Source organism: Pipistrellus hanaki (genome assembly GCF_964339955.1).
Source record: "Pipistrellus hanaki genome assembly, chromosome: 4".
NCBI lineage: Eukaryota > Metazoa > Chordata > Mammalia > Chiroptera > Vespertilionidae > Pipistrellus > Pipistrellus hanaki.
The window spans coordinates 101,819,804-101,841,309 of NC_140506.1; the positions used below are offsets into that span (position 1 = coordinate 101,819,804).

The window sequence follows — 21,506 nt, forward strand, 5'->3', positions numbered from 1 at the left end:
AGGAGCTACAGAGCTATCTTCAGATGGCTGCTATTTGTATTGAGCTAGGAAGTGCCCAGGCGAGGCCCAGCTGTGAAGCAAGGCTGGCTGGTGCTAGTGCCAGGTCTTGGGCCTCTTGTCGATAGGTATGGGGCACACTGACGCCAGCTGTTGCTTGTTTGAGATATATTAGCAACGTCTGAAGCCTAAGCCAGGACAGGCCATTCATATGGAAAAGCTGCTGCAAACAGCTTGGGTGGGGCTGAAAGTTGGATGGGGTGGGGTCTCAGGGAATCACCATGGTGGAGCAAGAAGTATGGGCCATGTTGACAGAATCTCAGATATGACTGTCAGTCAGCTCTGTGGCAGGGAGGTCCCAGCATAGGAGCAATTACCCCTGTGAGCACCCTTGTCTTAGGAATGCCATCCCCAAGTTCCTGCCCCTATGCCAGACAGTCCAGTTTCTCTGTGTATGTCCCTGGTTTACTCAATGCCACCGTCCAGTGCTGGAGCTCAGAGGGAATAGGACTGTATCACTTCATGTGCAGGCCTTTTAAGAGGACCTTCTAGGTCTCCAGCAGCCTCCATGTTTCTGAGCCACAATCCCTACTGGTTTTTACAGCCCAAAGTTATAGAGACTTCTCAACATTGGAACTCTGGGGCTGGGACCCCTAGCTCCTCATAGGAAGCCTCCACAGAGACAATCTCCCACCTGATTAAAAAACACTACACATTGCCCTAGCCAGTTTGGTCAGTGGATAGAGCGTTGGCCTGCGAACTGAAAGGTCCCGAGTTCAATTCCAGTCAAGGGGACATGCCTGGGTTGTGGGCTCAATCCCCAGTGAAGGACTTGCAGGAAGCAGCCAATCCATGAGAGCATCTTGGATGTTTCTATCTCTCCCTCCCTCTTCCTTCCTCTATGAAATCAATTTTAAAATGTGTGTTTTTTTTTAAACCATGACATATAAGTGTTGGACCAGCCTGTTCCAAGCCTCTGCCTCTCCTGCTAGTCTTAATGTGGTTCCTTCTTTACTTCTCTAGTTGCAGAACTTCCATTCAGCCAGATTTCAGGTGGTTCTGAATGATGGTTATTCTGTATTTTAGTTGTAATTTTTTTAAAATATATTTTTATTGATTTTTTACAGAGAGGAAGGGAGAGAGATAGAGAGCTAGAAATACCGATGAGAGAGAAACATCGACCAGCTGCCTCTTGCACACCCCCTACCGGATATGTGCCCACAACCAAGGTACATGACCGGAATCGAACCTAGGACCTTTCAGTCCGCAGACCGACGCTCTACCACTGAGCCAAACCGGCTTCGGCTTAGTTGTAATTTTGATGTGGCTGTGGGAGGAGTGAGTACCAGCATTGACCTATGCTGTCATATTGGTTCTCCCCCTTAGTTTTCTTTCTGATAGTTCATGATCTATCTATCTATCTATCTATCTATCTATCTATCTATCTATCTATATATATATATATATATATATATAGGATCGGCAACTAAGTAATTGCGGATTTTTTAAAGAAAATCAAAGACAATTTTTTTCATGGAACTAAATAACTTTATTCTGTAATGTATTGCCCATTTTGATCAATGACCTTTTGCCATCTTTCAGGCAGCATCATAATCCCACGTTCAAAAAACTTCTGGTTTTTATTAGCAAAAAACTGAATCAGGTACGATTTGACATCATCATCATTATTGAAATTTTTACCATTCAAGGAGTTTTGTAAAGATCGAAACAAAAAGTAATCAGATGGTGCAAGGTCAGGACTATATGGTGGATGTGGCAAAACATCCCAACCAAGCTCCATTAATTTTTGCCGAGTGACCAAAGATGTGTGTGGCCTTGCATTGTCATGATGGAATACAACACCTTTTCGATTTGTCAATTCGGGCCGCTTTTCTTCAACTGCATTGTTTAATTTTATTAGTTGTTCAATGTAGACATCAGAATTGATGGTTCGGTTGGGTGGTAAGAGTTCAAAGTAGACAATTCCTTTGTAATCCCACCAAACTGATAACAAAACCTTCTTTTGATGAATATCAGCTTTTGATGTTGTTTGAGTTGGTTCACCTGGCCTGCTCCACGATCTTTTCCGCTTGATATTGTTGTAAACAACCCATTTTTCATCGCCAGTTATCAGTCGTTTTAAAAATGGATCATTTTCAGGAGAATCCAAGATGGCTGCTCGGGTAGGCACCTAGCCGCAGCCGCACGCAACAATTTCAATAAAATACAACTAAAATATAAAATGGACATTACCCAGAACTACAGGAAAGTCAACTGACTGGAAATTCTACAACGAGAAGCAAGAAGAAAACCAGAAGGAAGCGCGGAGGAGCTGTAAAAGCCCAAGGTACGGAGACACGCGGCGCGCGCGGAGAGTACGGAGCCGGAGAGGAGGGAGGCCGAGTGCCTGGCTGGCGTTCCCTAACGGGAAGGAGATAAACACTCGGACTGTGCTGGGCCCCCAACTGCTCTGAACCCCCGTTCTAGGCCAGACCCCGGGGACCCAGGCTCATCCAGAGGGAGCTGGGCTGTAAGGCGGCGAAAGGAGGTCCCAGAGGCGCACACACAGCGCGCAGAGAAGGGCCGGCCGGCTGTGCCGTAGGGCTGCCCTGGCGGGAAGGAGACAGGCTCCAGACTGCTCTGAACGCCACCTCCAACTCCACTTCCAACTGAACTGAACCCCAGTTTCGGACCCATTGCGGGAGAGCTTACACTGTTTGGTAGCAGGCGAAAATCGAGGGCACCTTTCTCTCAGAGGCGCTTGCAACAAGTACTGAAGGACCCTGAGTCTCAGGAGTCGCATAGGGCGGGGCTGACGGAAGCCAAGGCTGTAGGCTCCACCCTGAAACTCCGCCCCAACAGAAAAGCTGCCTGCGAAAATGCCTAAACCAAATAGATCACAAACGAAAGAAATGGAGGACAAAAAGCGACTGGATATAGAGTTCAAAACCACACTTATAGGGTTTTTCAAGAGACTCCTAGAAAAGGCCGATAAAATAAATGAGACCTATGAGGATATGAAAAGGGATCAACAAGAAATGCTAAGGGATCAACAAGAAATAAAGAATACATTGTCTGAAATAAAAAATATTCTACAGAGTCCTAAAAACAGAATAGAAGATCGCAAGAATCAAGTCAAAGATTTGGAACATAAAGAGCCAGAAGACACTCCTCTGCAGAAGCTAGAAGGCAAGAGAATCCAGAAAATTGAAGATAATGTAAGAAACCTCTGGGACAACTTCAAACGATCCAACATCAGAATCATGGGGGTCCCAGAAGATGAGAGAGAGCAAGATATCGAAAACATACTGAAAGAAATAGTGACAGAAAACTTCCCCCACCTGGGGAAAGAATTGGACTTACAAGTCCAGGAAGCACACAGAACTCCAAATAAGAGGAATCCAAAGAGGACCACACCAAGACAAATCATAATTAAGATTCCAAGAGCAAAGGACAAAGAGAGAATATTAAAAGCAGCAAGAGCTAAGCAGGTGGTTACCTATAAAGGAGCACCTATACGATTATCAGCTGATTTCTCAACAGAAACCATGCAGGCCAGACGGGAATGGCAAGAAATATTCAAGGTGATGAATAGCAAGAACCTACAGCCAAAAATACTCTACCCAGCAAAGCTATCACTCAGAATCGAAGGTCAGATAAAGAGCTTCACTAATAAAAAAAAGCTAAAGGAGTTCATCACCACCAAACCAGAATTATATGAATTGCTGAAGGGGGTTCTTTCAGAAGAGAAAGTAAATAAAGATAAAAATTATGAACAACAAATATGTAACTATCAACAAGTGAATCTAAAAACCAAGGAAATTAAAAAAAAAATCTGATGAACAATATTAACTGTTGAATATAATAGAATCAGAGGTATGGAAGGGGAGTGAACTGATGATTCTTGGGGAAAAGGGGAGAGGGGAATGTGGGAAGAGACTGAACATAAACTGTGCACCTATGGATGAGGACAATGGGGAGTGGGGAAAGGGCAGAGGGTGGGGTGGGAAGTGGGGGGAAAGGAACACTTGTAATAATATGAACAATAAAAATTTATTTAAATAAATAAATAAATAAATAAATAAATAAAAATGGATCATTTTCATTACGTTTCTTTAGCAAATCGCAGCTGCTAATGCGTTGCGTTAACTGTGATTCTTTCAGTTCGTGAGGAACCCATGTATCGAGTTTTTGAACATAGCCAAGTTGTTTTAAGTGATTTTCAATGCATGTATGTGATACATGAAGCTTCTCTGCAATCTCACGTGTTGTACTGTGACAGTCCGAATTGATTATTGCTTTGATTAGGGCGTCATCAACTTCAACTGGACGACCAGAGCGTTTTTCATCTTTGAGTGAAAAATCACCAGAACGAAATTTGGCAAACCAATTTTGACACTGCCGTTCTTTTAAGGCTTCGTCACCATAAACAGCACATAACTTTTTATGAGCTTGCGATACGTTTTTCCCTTTGCGGAAATAAAAAAGCAAAATATGACGAAAATGTTCCTTTTGATTTTCCATTTTTCAACGAACGCCAAACGAAAACTACAAAACAGATCAAAAAACTTTTTTTACTGATTAACAGCTGAATAGCCAACTATCAAATAACAAAATGTGTTTTACATTTGTACTACGTCTGCAAACCTAAAAATTCAACTGAAGCCATATATGTGTGAAACCCGCAATTACTTAGCTGCCGACCCAATATATATATATATATATATATATATATATATATATATATATATATATATATATATATATATATATAATCCTAAGTGACCATTACTACTAAACAGCTGGAACAACTGGAACTACTGGTGGGCCAGTTGCTATGACATGCACTGACCACCAGGGGACAGATGCTCAACACAGGAGCTGCCACCTGGTGGTCAGTGCGCTCCCACAGCCAACCTCCTGCAGCCAGCCAGCGGTGTCAGAGTCCAGCATCCATTTCTTTTGTGCCTGGCCCAGCAATCATCACCTCCTCTCCCAACTCCACCAGGGTCTTTGGGCCCTGGGCTGGGATGGGGAACCTGGAATGGGTGGTGGTGAATGCACCCCCTTTCCCAGGCTCCCTCCTCTGGGCCAGTGACCAACCTCCCACACCTCATCCCTCACCCCCCTCCCGGCTGACAGGTCCCAATCAACCCATAGTCCCTCCCTCATCCCTTCCTCCAGCCAGCAGGCCCCAATTGGCCCAGCCCTGACTGGCCCTGATCACTGGCCAGGTCTAGGGAACCCACCCGTGCACAAATTCGTGCATTAGGCCTCTAGTTGGTGTATAAAATGCAATTTGTTTCTGAATATTTATTTTGTATCCTGCTACTTTACTGAATTTACTTATCAGTTCTAGTTGTTCTAGTAGAATATATACGGTGCTCTATATACAATATCATGTCATCTGCATATAGTGACAGTTTTACTTCCTCCTTTCTAATTTGGATGCCTTTTATTTCTTTTTCTTGTCTGATTGCTGTGGCTAGAACTTCCAGTACTATATTGAATAAGAGTGGTGAAAATGGACATCCCTGTGTTGTTGCTGATCTTAACTTAAAGGAAACACTTTTAGTTTTTTTCTGATGAGTATGATGTTTGGTTATGTGTTTGTCATGGATGTTCTTTATTATATTGAGATACATTCCCTCTATAATCACTTTTGTGCATTTTTATCATAAACTAGAGGCCCGGTGCATGAAATTCTTATACTCAGGGGTATCTCTCAGCCTGGCCTGCACCCTCTCACAGTCTTGGAGCCCTCAGGGGATGTCTGACTGACAGCTTAGGCCCACTTCCTGTGGGCCTAAGCCATCAGTCGAGGGAGTGGGCCTAAGACATCAGTTGGACATCCTTAGTGCTGCTGCAGAGGCAGGAGAGGCTCCCACTCACCAGCGGTGAGCTCAACTTCTGGCACACTGACCACCAGGGAGCAGCTCCTGTGTTGAGTGTCTGCCCCCGGTGGTCAGTGCATATCATAGCGACCAGTCATTCTGCCATTTGGTCGATTTGCATATTAGCCTTTTATTATATAGCACTAGAAGCCTGATGTACGAAATTCATGCAAGAGTAGGCCTTCCTTCCCCTGGCTGTTGGCACCAGCTTCCCTCTGGCACCCGGAACCTGCGTTTCCCTCTGGCCACTTCCAGGCACCCAGGACTGGGCTTCCCTCACAGCCCCGGTTTCATCCGGAAGGTCATCCAAAAGGACATCCAGAAGGATGTCCAGTCTAATTAGCATGTTATGCTTTTATTATTATAGATAGGTGCTGGATTTTGTCCAATGCTTTTCCTCCATCTATTAATATGATATGATTTTTATCCCTCTTTTTGTTTATGTGGTATTTCATGTTAATTGATTTGCATATATTGTACCAAATTTGCATCCCAGGAATAAATCCCACTTGATCATGATGTACAATCTCTCTAAATGTGTTGCTGGGTTAACTTTGCTAATATATTGTTGAGGATTTTAGTTCTTATATTCATCAGGGATATAGGTCTATAATTTTCTTTCTGTGTAGTATCTTTATCTGGTTTTAGAGTTAGGATAATGTTGGCCTCGTAAAGGTATTGGAAGTGTTCCTTCCTCTTGGGTTTTTTGGGGTAGTTTGAGGAGGAGAGGGGTCAGTGCTCTGAATGTTGTAAAACTTCCCTATGAAGCCATCAGGTTCCAGACTTTTGTATCCTGGGAGTGTTTTTTATTATTTAGTTTTATTGCTGCTTCAATTCCATTAGTTGTTATAGGTCTATTCAGGTTTTCTGATTCTTTCTGATTAAGTTTTGGAAAGTTGTATATTTCTAGTAATTTATCCATTTCAGTCAGGTTGTCTAATTTGTGGGCATATAGTTGTCCATAGCATTTTCTTACAATCCTTTGTATTTCTGTGCTCTCTCATTTTTTCTGATTTTTCTTATTGGGTCCTCTCTCTTTGTTTTAGGGTGAGTGTGGCTAAGGTTTCAGCAGTCTTGTTTATCTTTTCAAAGAACCAGCTTAGTTTCATTGATCTTGTGTATTATTTTTTTAGTCTCTATGCCATTCTATTTTTTATAATTATTTGTCTCTTTTTCCCTTTTTCTTAAGGAAGTCCTTTTAACATTTCTTATAATTCTGCTTTGGTGATAATGAACTTATTTAGAATAAAGCAGTCTTTTAAAAGTTTGTAGAAAGGTGATAAAACCATAGAATTAGAGGAAAAGAGGAATTAAAAAGCCAAAGAAAAAAGTTGGGAACCAAGCAGCACAATTCAAGATCTAATAAATGAATTAGAATCAGCAAGGAATAAAGCATACAAATCTAGACATCTAATAAATGACTTAGAGGAAAGGTTTAAGATAATTACTATTACTGTAGAAGAAAAAGACATACAGTGAAGCAATTATAAATAATTTGATTGCTATGGAAGCCAAGCAATACTAATTGCTTAAATTGGTAACCCAATAAAAGTATAGATAATGTATACAAGGATATAAATGTAGAAATATTTCCTAAAATGAAGAACTATTTATATGAATTGTAAGAATATGGTATGTCCCAAGAAAAATTGATACAGAATAACTGATCAAAAGAAATAAGTTGATTAAATTCTTGTACATCCAGTATCAAAAAGATTCCATCAGGCATATCGATAGGTAATAAAGGGGCAAACCATCTGATGGGCCTCAGCAATGCAAACTTCCAGGATAAATGAATAAAGCATGGTGTGCAGGTTCTGAGGGAAAGGAACGGTGAGATAGGAATACTATTCTCCCCCAAAGCACTCTTCAGATACAAGAGCAGTGCAGGCACCTTGATCGTGCAAAACTGAGAGAATGAGTCCCTGAAGTCCCACTTTGGAAAAAGAAATAAAATCAGCCAACAAGTAGATGGATCAAAATAAAGAGCAATGAATCTACTTAAATGTGGACCTGGTGCTCAGAGCAGGAGAACTGTGGTGGAAGAAGAAAACTGTGTTAGAAACCGGAGTTGGAGGAGGAGAGGTGGAGGGAAGAGTGAGAGCTAATCACCACACAGTATAAAAAGGAACCAGCAAAACGGGCCTAACATTGAGTTATGTGTGTTTACAGATGAAATACACTGGCAGGATTTGCTTCAAAATGCTCCAAAGAAAGAAAGGAAGAAAGAAAGGGAGGGAAGGAGGAAGGGAAGGAGGAAGGGAGGGAGAGATGAAAGGAGGGAGGAAGGAAGAAGGGAAGGAAATTGAATATAGTGATGGGGAAATGGATGAGGCAAGAATTACAAAATATTGGTAACTATTGAAGCTGGATAGTGGGCAGCCCTGCACACCAATCAGTGCCCCAGTAGCTCACTGTGGCCCTCCTGTAGCTCTCCACCTATTATCCGCCCTCCTGTAACTTCCCTCACCCCCTCCCCACTCCCCTCATCCCTCCTGTAGCTCAACCTCCTGCTGATCTGTGATTCAGGTCGGTTGGTTGTTATGCTTCACAGCGTAAGGACCACTTGCATATTACATCTTTATTATACAAGATGCTCCTCACCCTCATATATTGTTAAATTTTTTACAGTGAAAAGTTAAAACACTATCACAAAATTGGATTAAATTATCTTTTAGAATATGTTTTCATTGATTTTTTTCCAGAGAGGAAGGGAGAGGGATAGAGAGATAGAAGCATCGATGAGAGAGAAACATCGGTCAACTGCCTCCAGCAGGCCCCCTACAGAGGACAGAGCCGGCAACCCAGGCACGGGCCCTGACCTAGAATGGAACCTGACCTAGAATTGGTTCATAGGTGGATGCTCAACCACTGAGCCACACTGTCCAGGCTAAATGATTTTTTAAAGCACGGTGTCTTTAACCCCTTAATAACTTTAATTACTTTTCTAAATTACTGTTTTAGAAGTTTCTATTTACGAAGCAGTTTCTCTTGTAATGAATAATGACTTATCTCAAGTTCAGTCAGTCCTTTAACCCATGTTGGCTCTGTGAGATTTAAGTAAAATTAAACTTGACATCTTTATTTAAAAACAGAATGTGTCAAGTGGTCCCTTCTCGGTCAGTCTGCCCTCCCATCTCACCACACCGTGCAGCGCAGGCGGAGCTGTCGGAAGTTAGTTCGGGGTATAAGGGTTGGAGCGATGGGCTGCTTTCTTTCTGTCATTTTTAATACTCGCTGTTACATTACTCAGACTGGTTTGACTCTGCTCACAGAGCACTGTTGTTGTGTAAGTGACACAGCCATCTCTTCAGAGGAGCGATCCAGCCAGGCGGGTGCACAGGAGTGAGCTTCGTCCCGGTGCCGCCCATGCGGCCGCCGTGCAGGAGCCTCCGGAAGGAGAGCCCCTGCTGACGGCCTTTCTGTTTCCGGGTCCAGGGAGCATCTACGACTTCTACTTCCTCAAGCAAGGCAGCGGGCACTGGTACATGTGGACCGAGTACATCACCAAGGAGGATGAGCGCATCCCAGCCAACGCCAAGGTAAAGGAGGGCTGGCCTTGGAGCTTGGTTTCCAAAATGGCCCTGCTCCTCCGAGGGGAAAGCAGGGCCGCACTGTGTCTGCATCTTCAAGCACTCCCTCAGGACAGGCCCCGTGCATGCCCGGAGCCTGGAAGCCGGGCTCCTCACCCCGCCTTCGCCCCTGGCTCCGTCCACCACCACAGAGCAGCACAGAACGCTCCCATGATGGTTGTCAGAGTTGGAGACAACACAGGTGAACACATGGCGCATACTGTGTGCAGATCAGTGGTCGCTGCTGTCCTGATCATTGCCATTGCCATTATCGGTCACGGGAGGCGTTATGGTGGTGTGATATCTCAGAACCTCAGACAAGAAGAGCACCTCCTTTGTTTAAGTCCCTGAGAAGGACGTCCTGCGTTAGCATGCTCAGCAGTACATGCTCCGGTCCAGCAGCGCAGGCTCCGGTCCAGCGGCGCAGGCTCCGGTCCAGGAGCGCAGGCTCCGGTCCAGGGGCGCAGGCTCCGGTCCAGGGGCGCAGGCTCCGGTCCAGCGGCGCAGGCTCCGGTCCAGGGGCGCAGGCTCCGGTCCAGCGGCGCAGGCTCCGGTCCAGCGGCGCAGGCTCCGGTCCAGCGGCGCAGGCTCTGGTCCAGGAGCGCAGGCTCCGGTCCAGCGGCGCAGGCTCCGGTCCAGCGGCGCAGGTTCCGGTCCAGCAGCGCAGGTTCTGATTAGCTTGTCTGGTTAGCAGACGACTCGACTCACTGACTCCTCTGTTCCCTGTGCGACAATATCTGGGGGTGCATGTTGATGACTCTTGTAGCGTCTGGTGACGAGACTCACCTCTCTGGGTGAGGGCAGATGGTTCCAGCCAGGGTGGGTGCAGAAGGTGGATAGGAAAGTGGGATGTTGTCATGTCAGACACAGGCAGGACCAGAGTGCTGGGGCTGAATTCAGGGTCCACCCCGGGGGCTGAGTGTGGTGAGGCCCCCCCATCCCAGCACTGAGACCCTAAACTTTAATTCTCCTTAAGGAGCTCGGTCACCTGAACTCCAGGGGTTTCATATCTTGCTGAATTCATATAAATAAGAGTCCCATGCAGAAAATATATTCAGTTCGGCTGCACATTTCCCCCTTGTCCCTGACAATAAAAATCTATGAAACCCAACTTGCTCTAAGTTCCCAGTCTTGATAGCAAAACCTGGTTCAGCGTTCCCATCACCTATTGGCTCTGTCTTTGGACAAGTGAGCAGCAATCCTCCAGCCTCAGTTTTCTTCATCTGAAAATTCGAGCCAATTCCACACCTGACCCAGAGGGTTCCTGGGAAGACTGTGGGGATAATAGCAGAACATCCTTGCTCAACACCTGTCGATTCTCATCCTCTCTGCTGCATGCCCTCGGCAGCTAATCCTTTTCCTTTGATCCAATTACACACCGAAAAGAACGAGCCTTTGTCTACTGGCATGCACCACGCTGCCCGGCTGCCCAGACCAGGCTTCCCCAGAGCCGAGCCCAGCCCACACCCGCCAGGAGGCTTCAACGGGAGACAGCCTGCCCTCCCTGCCCAGGAAGCCAAATGGATAACAACAGGGCTGGGTCCAAGGGGGTGAGCTCAGCCAGGGTGTGGGACTCAGAGTAACAAGGTTCCAGGAGCCCAAGGCCAAGCCCATAGCATCCGGCTGGGGTCTGAGTACACAGGAAATCTCATTTCACATTAAACCAGCTCAGTGGGCGAGTGCCATCACTACTCCATTCCACAGAGTGATAAGCTGAGCCCCTGGGACTATTACGTACTCACTCAAGGTGAGAGAGAGGAGGGATGGCACTGAGTCTTCTGAATGCCGAGCCCAGCCTCAGGGGCCGTCCCAAGGCTTGTCCATGTCTCCGTGGTGCAGGTCTCAGAGCTCATCATCCCCACTGTGGAGACGGCCCGGCAGTCCTTCTTCCTGAAAACCTACCTGGACCACGAGATCCCGATGCTCTTTGTGGGCCCCACCGGCACCGGCAAATCCGCCATCACCAACAACTTCCTCCTGCACCTCCCCAAAAACATCTACGTGCCCAACTGCCTCAACTTCTCTGCCCGGACCTCCGCCTATCAGACCCAGGACATCATCATGTCCAAGCTGGATCGGCGGCGGAAGGGCCTCTACGGGCCGCCCATCGGGAAGAAGGCCGTGGTGTTTGTGGGTAAGGCGCAGGCCTGGACGCCACCAGGCTCCTCCCCTCTTGGCTGCCGGTTCACTCAGCAGTCCTCTCTGACGGATAAAATATTTCCCATTAATAACATGTAGTACTTCTTCCTTCCTCCCTCCCTCTCTTCCTCCTTCCCTCCTTTTCTTCCTTCTTTAATTTTGCTTTTTCTTCTGACTTCTTCCATTACCAAGTATTTGTTGACCAAGTTTTTATGAACTTTTAAAATATGTTTTTATTGATTTCAGAGAGAGGAAGGGAGAGGGAGACATCAAAAAATGAGAGAGGATAATTGATCAGCTGCTTCCTGCATGCCCCCTACTGGGGATCAAACCCACAACAGGGCTTGTGTCCTGACTGGGAATCAAGCCGTGACTTCCTTGTTCATCGGTCAATGCTCAACCACTGAGCCACACCAGTGGGCAGCCATTTTTTAGTGTGTGAGACATGGTCCGGTCTCCTTACCTAGCCAGGTTCCCAGCTTCTCCTGGGGTGCAGCTGCGTGCGCCATGGGCCAGGGGGCCCTGTGGGGAGACGCAGCTGCAGAAGGGGTTGCTGTGTTGGTCCGGTTGCATCTCGGAAAGCAGCACACACTTGTGATAAGATCCATACTCCGTTTGTGACAGATAAATAAATGTGTTATCAGGATGTGAAGATACCCAAAACCTGCTCAGTAAATGTGAAATAACACATCGATGTTTCCCAAGATTTTACCTGTTTACAGAGCACTTCCTCACTCGCCCCAGTTGCACTCCACAACCCTGCGAGGTTGTTAACTGCCATTCTCATTTTGCTAGTCATTCGCTGAGGCTCCAGAAGGTTCAGTTCCCTGTTCAGAGTGAAACATCTGGAAAATTCCGGAACTGTGGCCAAGCCCAGGATTTTGGGTGCCGAGTACATCTTGACTAGAGTCCCATTTGCTTAGAGTGATGCCCTGCTCCTCTGACTTACCTCGTTGCCTTTACAGTTCACATTCTGCCCTGCTGGGTGCTCAGCTGGTTAGGGAGTTGGACCAATAGGCAAGGTTGTGGGTGAGCTCTGGTCAGGGCACTGACAAGGAGCAACCGACACAGAGGGCACATCAGTGTTTCTCTCGCACCTTCTCCTCTCTCTCAAACCAATTTTTAAAATGCCCGTATTGGTAATGAACATTGCATATATGTGTATCCTTGCCAGCTAACATCAGCTCTTTTAAGGCAGGGTTCTTTTTTTTTTTTTTTATCTTATTTTCCTTTCTTTTTCTTCCTTCTTTCTTCCAACCTGTTTTCCCTTCCTATTTTTATAAGTCCAAAAGCAGGCTGAGTGGTAAATGCACAATACAATACGCAGATGATGTGTTATAGAATTATATAGCTATAACCGATATAATTGTATTAACCAATATCTCCTCAATAAATTCAACTAAACATTTTAAAAGACAGTTTAAGCTTTCAGCCAAGTAGACCGAGGTTGGACTCTCACTTTCAACCCCTCTGCATGTGGTGACTTAGCACCCAGGGCCCTCGGTGCTAATGACTTCACCGTGAAGGTCTTCCTGACAGTCCTTATTGGACTGGATGAGGTCATCGGCATAAAACGCCTGAATGCCAGCCCTCCCAGGGGCTCTCAGCCAGTGTGTGTGGGGACAGTAAGCCCATTGTACTGTGCACCCTCTCGGTGGAGATGGGGCGATCACTGCAGACGTCAGCTAGGGCGCTGAGAGCCAGTCTGCTCTGGCCAGTGTGGCTTCCTCCACCACAGCCTCAGCCGGAGCCCACTACACACCTGCCGGTCACATTAATACCTGTCAGCTGGCAGGTGGCAGTCTCCCCAGAAATCACCGCCCAGAAATTAAAACACCTAGCACACAGGAGACAACCAGCACGTGTTGTTTGAGGGGATGGAAAAAAGTTAAATGCCTGTGACCCAATCCATGCAGCCCTAAGCCACAGCGGGCAGAACAGGGAAACCTGTTCCTTGGGTCAGAGCGTCCGTGGGCTGAGCCCGCCCGGAGTGGGGGTGGGACACTGGTGGTGGCCTCTCCCGTGGCGGAGAGAGTCTTCAACTGCGTCCTGTGAGAGCAGAGGGCCCCCTAAACTCACAGCGGGGGGCCCTGGCTCTCCCCAGATGACCTCAACATGCCAGCCAAGGAGGCGTACGGGGCCCAGCCGCCCATCGAGCTGCTGCGGCAGTGGATGGACCACGGCCACTGGTTTGACAAGAAAGACATGAACAAGCTGGACATCATGGACGTGCTGCTGGTGACAGCCATGGGGCCCCCCGGGGGCGGAAGGAATGACATCACTGGTAAGTAAAGAGAAGCTACTCCTCTCCGCCCTACCCGCCGCCTGCAGAGCCAGACCCGGCACTCCGTGCTGACGGAGGGAGAGGGATGTGAGGCCGTGGCCAGGGCAGCGGGGCCAGCTCTAGGGAGCAGCATCGGAGACTTCCTGTTGGAAGCTGTGGAAATAGGACAAGGAGAGGGAGAGAGTCTCAGAGGCCAAGGAGCGTTCAGGTGCCACACGTGTTCCCAGGAGGCCAGCCCCATGTTCTCTGGGGGCTGGGGCCCTCACCTGTGGTGTTCGTTATCCCTCTTCACGTTGCCAAAGTGAAATAATAATGAATAACAATAAATAATAATGAACAAATAAATGAGACCCCTCCCAGCATCTCCTCACCTAACAGTTGAGGAGAATACCTCCTTACAGAAGCATCTTAGTACCATTTGCAGACTTCCAGTTCTGTGGCCTTCTCACCTGTGAGAGAGTACATGGCTGGTGCCCGTGTTTGGTACACTGTATACCTGAGGCGCAGACTCAAAATGACCACTATTCAGGCACACACTAGTAACGTTATTGGACATCAAAGAAAAAGAAAAAACACCTTTAGGGCATTTAGGCAAAAAAGAGCACCTGATGGATAAGCAAAATCAAGTTAGGTTATCTAAGACTTCTCAACGGCAATGCCTGACCCATAAGGAAATGGGATGGCGAGGGTGCTCATGGAAGAAAATGAGAGTCAAGAATGTTCAAGTCTGCCGAAACCGGTTTGGCTCAATGGATAGAGCGTCAGCCTGCGGACTGAAAGGTCCCGGGTTCAATTCCAGTCAAGGGCATGTACCTTGGTTGCAGACACATCCCCAGTAAGAGGCAGCTAATTGATGATTCTCTCTCATCGATGTTTCTAACTCTCTGTCCCTCTCTCTTCCTCTCTTCAGCTGCTTCCTGCACACCTCCTACTGTGTGCAGGAAGCATATTTTTTTTTTTAAAAAAAATGTTCTAGTCAGCAAAGCTGGCCTTTAAGAAAAAGAAAAACTTATCAACACGCAAGAACTCAGAGGCTATTTCCATGAGCTCTTTGTTACTGGAAATGGGTTTCAGATTACCAAAATTACTATGAATTATATGTCAATAAAGCTGATATGTAGATACAGATGCATAGATATCTAACATAGACAGATGTACATATGTAAAGATAATATGAATTATATCTTAATAAAGCCGATATGTAGGTATAGAACCATGGATATCTAACATAGACAGATGTACACATGTGAGGGACAAATTGCCAGCAGCTGGTTTGTGGGAGAGTGGGTTCCGAATGGAGGCGGTACGTGGCAGGGATGCTTCCTTTCCATAAAAATAACACAATTGCCTGACTATCTGGCGATGAGTGGTCACGTGAGCTTTCGTGTTTAGAAGCGAGTGTGACTCTGCATCCGGGCTGACCTGAATCCGCGGGGCAACATGGCAGCGGCACCACTGGCACCCTTGAACCCTGCAGTGGGACTGGTGGCTGGGAAACCCACTTGTGATGTTAGTTGTTGCTGGTTAATCTAAGCTGGGATGGCCCCGGCAGAGCGGCCACAGCACAGACGGGCAGGGGCCGAGGGAAGCAGCTCCGTGCTGAGCGGGCCCAGGAGCGGGGGTGCATGTCTTCCAGGGCGATTCACCCGCCACCTGAACATCACCTCCATCAACGCCTTTGAGGACGAGATTTTAACCAAGATCTTTAGTGCCATTGCCGACTGGCACTTCGGGAAAGGCTTCGACGTGATGTTCTTAAGGTGAGAGGCTGCTGCGTCTCCCAGGACGATGGTCTGGGCCCTCCGTCTGGCCTCTCCTCGACTGGCCTCCCTCTCCTCCCTCCCCAGGTACGGGAAGATGCTGGTCCAGGCCACTATGACCATCTACAGGGCTGCCGTGGAGAACTTCCTGCCGACTCCCTCCAAGTCACACTACGTCTTTAACCTGCGCGACTTCTCCCGCGTGGTCCAAGGGGTGCTGCTGTGTCCTCACTCCCGCCTGCAGGTCAGCGGTCTCTTCTGTCACCAGGTCTCCCCACACTTCCTGGCACCAGAGCCTGCGTGTTGAATCTGTGCGAGGCCTCGTGCTTCACATTCTGAAAGCATGATCTTGTCTCATTCTCACACCAACCGGGATCTGAGAATTTCGCCCTCCGGCACCTCATTCAGATAACCAACTCTGCTTTCCAGGAAGTGGAGAAGCTTATCCGCCTTTGGGTTCATGAGGTCTATCGGGTGTTCTACGACCGGCTGATTGACGAAGAGGACAGACAGGTCTTCTTCAACTTGGTGAAGGAAACCACCTCAAATTGCTTCAAGCACACCATAGAGAAGGTCAGCCAGACCCTGTGATCATTTGGCCTCAGAATTGGTCCCAAATACCTGACCATGTTAGTCTGAATCCAGGTTCCCTTCCCAGTGGAGACTCCCGGCCTGCTCTCTGACCCTAAAGCAGCAGCACTGAGCCGACGTGTCACTCCATGTGGTGACTGGGCTCCGCTTTCCTGGCAGCATACAGGGCTGGAACCAGTCGAGTGATCGGCTATATGATGTTATTGTTTACACATATCCCCGTCAAATTAATGTGTGAGCTGAGAAAGGAGCCATAGATTTTCATGGTTTGATTGAGGCTCTGGTAAACCCAAGTGAAAGATTGCCATGATTTCCCATTCATACATTTTTTTCTCTTTCCCATTTCATATTAAAAAAAAAAAAAAAAAAAAAAAAAAGTTGTTTTAAGAATCATCTAGTTCTACCTCTATTTTTTAAAAATTCTTATCCAAGGATATGTCTATTGATTTTAGAGAGAGAGAGGATGATGGGAAAAAAGAGAGACATCAATTGGTTGCTTCTTGTGCACACCTGTAACCTAGGCATGTGCCTTGACCAGGAATTAAACAAACCACATTTTGGTGCATGAGATACACCAAACATTAAACATTTAAACATTTTAATGATGCTCCAAGCAACTGTGCCACACTGGCCAGGGCTCGTTCTACCTCTATTTCTAAGGAGCTGTGATTTCTCCATAGAAAAACTGCAGAAGTGTTTTCCCATTGCAGCCAGAGACCAGGAACAGAGTGTGTGTCCCCCACGGCCCCCCCTCCCCACCTCCCCGTGTAACCAAGGAGGAAGCATCTAAAACATTTCTACTCTAGGCACAGAGTGGGGCCAGGGGAGCACCTGCACCTCTATTTGGTGAAGGAGCAGCTACTTTTAAAAATGGTGTCTTCCTGTGAGGCCTGTGGGAACCTTACAGTCTGACCACCAATGTTCTACTGCTTGGCAAGCATGACCCTGGCTTCACACGCCTTTCGCTAATGTCCTTCCAGCATAGTCTTTACAACCATCAGACCCACATGTCATGGCTTGTTTTGTTTTTTAAACTGTTAATGAACCATGACTTTGAAGGATGTGCTGGAGGGAGACAAGCTGACCCCTGTTCCCTTCCTCTGTGCCTCCCGGTGCTATCCTGGCCGGGCCGCTGGCTCAGCGCCTGGCTGGGGTTACCTTTCCACAGGTTCTCATCCACCTGTCGCCCACCGGAAAGATTGTCGACGACAACATCCACAGCCTCTTCTTTGGAGATTACTTCAAACCAGATAGCGACCTCAAGATCTATGATGAGATCACGGACCTGAAGCAGCTCACGGTGGTCATGGAGTACTACCTGGATGAGTTCAACAATGTCAGCAAGGCCCCCATGTCCCTGGTCATGTTCCGGTTCGCCATCGAGCACATCTCCAGGATCTGCAGGGTCCTGAAGCAGGACAAAGGCCACTTGCTCCTGGTGGGCATCGGGGGCAGCGGACGGCAGAGCGCCAGCAAGCTGTCCACGTTCATGAACTCGTACGAGCTGTACCAGATCGAGATCACCAAGAGCTACTCCAACCTCGATTGGCGGGAGGACCTGAAGAAGATCATGCTGCAGGTCGGTGTGGCCACCAAGAGCACCGTGTTCCTTTTCGCTGACAACCAGGTCAAGGACGAGTCTTTTGTGGAGGACATCAACATGCTTCTGAACACGGGCGATGTGCCCAACATCTTCCCTGCGGACGAGAAGGCAGACCTCGTGGAGAAGATGCAGACAGCGGCCCGGACGGTGGGCGAGAAGATTGAGGTGACCCCTCTGTCTATGTACAACTTCTTCATTGAGCGGGTGAAGAAGAACCTCCACATTGTCCTTGGTGAGAAGGGAGAGACCCACGCAAGCCGAGCCTCTTCCCTCCTCAGGCCTCCCCTCTGCAGCCCTCTAACTAGGCTCTCTATGCCCACCTTTGTCCGCTCCAGAATTTCCTGTCCCACTGAGCTAGGATGGGGTTTTCTCATAGATTGCAAATATGACCATTGAATATTCATGCACATGCATGCATGCCCAAGAATTAAAACACTTAAATTGCTTTCTATTAGGATGAAGACCCAAATCCTCCCCTGTGGCTTTATAAGATCCCCTGCCAGACTGTCCTCATAGCCTCCCCACTCTGGTCTCAAACCAATGTCCCTCTCTCTCTCCTTCAGCTACACTGACCTTCTCACTCATGTACCTGTGCACCACACTTTCTCTACCACATGAGTCTAAATAAAAAATGAGTGACATTTGGGGTATAGACCACAAACTTTGTGGCTGGAGGGAATGAGACAAGCGGATGCCTCTATGCCTCTGTAAGGAGTTGGGTACGAGAGCTGTGGTATGTAGATCAAATGTCTCAAATTAGTCTGGCAAATGGACCCTAAGGGTCTGGAAGGGACAATAATAGGAATGGGAGACTTGTCACTGAATTCCCATCACAGAACTTCATGAAAATATCCCATGACCCTCCCTCTCCCCACTTCCCAGGCACTCATCATGGCTGTTCCACAGCAGGGAGCGTGTCCACTCACCAGAGTCCTGGGTGAGACCCAAAGGGTCTGCCTGGGCCTCTGTGGGGGAAGGGGACTAACAGTCTGTTTCTCATTAGCCATGAGCCCCATTGGGGACGCCTTCCGGAACCGCCTGAGAATGTTCCCTTCGCTCATCAACTGCTGCACGATTGACTGGTTCCACTCCTGGCCCACGGATGCCCTGGAGCTGGTGGCTAACAAATTTCTGGAAGATGTGGAACTTGATGACAATATTCGGAAATCGTAAGTGTTAGCTGCATTTTAGTGCCCCAAGCATATATTCCGAATTGAAAATCCAGATATTGGCTCTATTCTTGTTTTAAGGTTTCTCAATTTAGATTAAAGGGTCTTATGCTTTTAATCACACTTAGTTAGCTATTTAATAAATAAAACACGTTTAAGTTGCATTTAGTTATCTATTTAATAAACATTTTTAAATCGCATTTAGTTAGCTATTTAATTAGTAAAACACTTTTAAATCAAATTTAGTTAACTAATAAGTAAAACACTTTTAAATCAAATTTAGTTAGCTATTTAATAAATAAAACATTGTTTCTGAAAAAGAGTAAAACCGTATTGTTTGGGATTGTGCTGGGAATGTGCTGCTGCCACGGTGTAAGAACCTGAATGCAGAAGGCCCTCGGGTTGTTACGTGCGAGATGCGTTCCTACTGGACGTGACACGCTCTTCGCCGTCAGTCGGAACCCACCTGCGTAAGACCGGCGTCACTCACGTGGAGCGCACAGCAGGAATGAAGTGAGACAGTAAAGACAAATGTGAAAGGAAGATAAGAGTTCCTGACGTTCGCTGTGGTGAATAGGCCCATGAGTGGAGCTCCGGGGATGAGTGACTATAAATGGGGGAGTCTACATCTCGTTCTCACATCCCACTGGGATTTTGCGTTTTCTTCCAGGGTGAATGTAGGCAGTAAGCCCAGGAGTATTAGCAGGACCTGTGGCTTTGTTACCAATGAAAATCACATGGGCTTTTTTATAGTCATTGCAGATATTCCCTTCAAAACCATGGGAGCTTCCAGCATGCTGCCCAATGCAGCTCAATGCAGCAGTCAGCAAACAATGGCTCCTACAGGTCCAGCTTGCAGCCTGTTTTTTTGGTTTGTTTTGGTGTGTGTGTGTGTGTGCGTGTGTAAATAAATTGTATTGGAGCCATGCCCCCTTTTTCAGACACAGCAGCAGAGTTAAGTAGTTGTGACAGCTAAAAAGTTTGCCGACCCCTGCTAAAGCATATATGTGACTATAAAACAAATTTGGTTTTTAAAATATTTTGAAAAACTCTATTTCAACATAGTTGTTTTCCTGTGTGATCCTGTTTCACTTTCTGTATTTGCAAACATTATTTTGCCAAGTCCCAGGCTTCATCAGGGCCCACGGTGAGAGCCCTGCCGGCCTGGTGACCACAGAGGCGGCCAGAGGTCAGGGCCACCGGGTCCCAGATCGATCGTTCATGAGAATACAAACTTCTCCAGGCCTCCCGGTGGGATCCGCGGGCCCGCCCAGGGCGCCTGCACACCCTCGTCTGTACCCAGAGCTGCGTGGTGTCTGGCCTCACCCCCGCTCTGCCCGCAGGGTGGTCTCCATGTGCAAGTACTTCCAGGAGAGCGTGAAGGAACTGTCGCTGGACTTCTACAACACGCTCCGCAGGCACAACTACGTCACACCCACCTCCTACCTCGAGCTGATCCTCACCTTCAAGACCCTCCTGAATAGCAAGAGGCAGGAGGTGGACATGATCAGGAACCGCTACCTGACCGGCCTGCAGAAGCTCGACTTCGCGGCTTCCCAGGTGAGGACGCACCGCGGGGCCCAGGCCTGAGGCCCAGGCGGTGGTGCAGGGGCTGGTGCAGGTGCCGCCTCCGGGAGGGGCCACACCAGCTCCCCGCCCCAGGGCACCTTTGCGGAGGCCTCCTCCCACGCCCAGCACACTGAGTTGTCTTTACTTGAGATTTTGGTAGTTTGTTCATCATGGATTTGGGGCATTAATTTTGACTTAAAATATTGCAACAAAATACTATTTACAGGGTGCTAGTTTTCTGGTGCCCCCTTGAATATTGTGCCCAAGGTGAGTGCCTTGCTGGCCTACCCTGGCCCTGGCCCTGCTAGGGGCACTAGGCAGGACAAGGCCCTGGGTAGTAGCAGGCTCTGTGCAGTCAGCGTCCTAGGCTCCAATCCCAGCTCTCAACCCACCTACCTCCGGGGCTCAGGCTTGTCTTCTGTTGGGAGGTGATAGTCTGTGCTTTGTAGAGCTGTCGCGAGGATTTGAAAAGCTGACACAAATTCCAAATGCCTGGCCTATGAATCTGTATTCATTTGTGCTTGGACAGGCCTTCTTGACCAGCTGTCTAAAGTGAGAGCCACATTGAGACAGAATTTTCAGCACCAACAAAGGTCTGAGACACCGACCGTTTGCTAGTAGGTTGGCCCGTTGCTGAACCCAGCAAATCCATGGACACTGCAGCCAGGGCAGGGAGGACTAGGGATGAGCTGGGTCCAACCGGGATCCTTTGCTTGAAAGAGGATGAAGGTGCCAGGTGACTTCCCGTGAGCCCTCCGCAGGCCCAGTGCTTGCATAAGGGAGCTCACCCAGAGACCCCAACACGAGAGGGGCCAGGCGCCTGGCCCACAATGCAGGCAGCCCAGTGAGTCAGTGCCCCCAGAGGCCAGGCCGGAACGGGGAGTCAGACCTGCCTGGTCCAGAGCCCGTGTCATGGCTGGCCAGGGCG

General features: G+C 47.8%; 1 protein-coding gene across 1 annotated transcript in view; it reads left to right on the forward strand.

The window, feature by feature from the left end:
* DNAH3 (dynein axonemal heavy chain 3) overlaps positions 1–21,506 on the forward strand; it is a 182,030-nt gene that overhangs the window by 127,701 nt on the left and 32,823 nt on the right. The window contains exons 41-49 of the mRNA XM_084882694.1: positions 9,330–9,433; positions 11,303–11,597; positions 13,707–13,886; positions 15,523–15,646; positions 15,734–15,890; positions 16,076–16,219; positions 17,406–18,072; positions 18,844–19,009; positions 20,353–20,569. Coding sequence (XP_084738820.1) covers positions 9,330–9,433; positions 11,303–11,597; positions 13,707–13,886; positions 15,523–15,646; positions 15,734–15,890; positions 16,076–16,219; positions 17,406–18,072; positions 18,844–19,009; positions 20,353–20,569 — 2,054 coding nt within the window. The remainder of the gene's footprint in view (positions 1–9,329; positions 9,434–11,302; positions 11,598–13,706; positions 13,887–15,522; positions 15,647–15,733; positions 15,891–16,075; positions 16,220–17,405; positions 18,073–18,843; positions 19,010–20,352; positions 20,570–21,506) is intronic.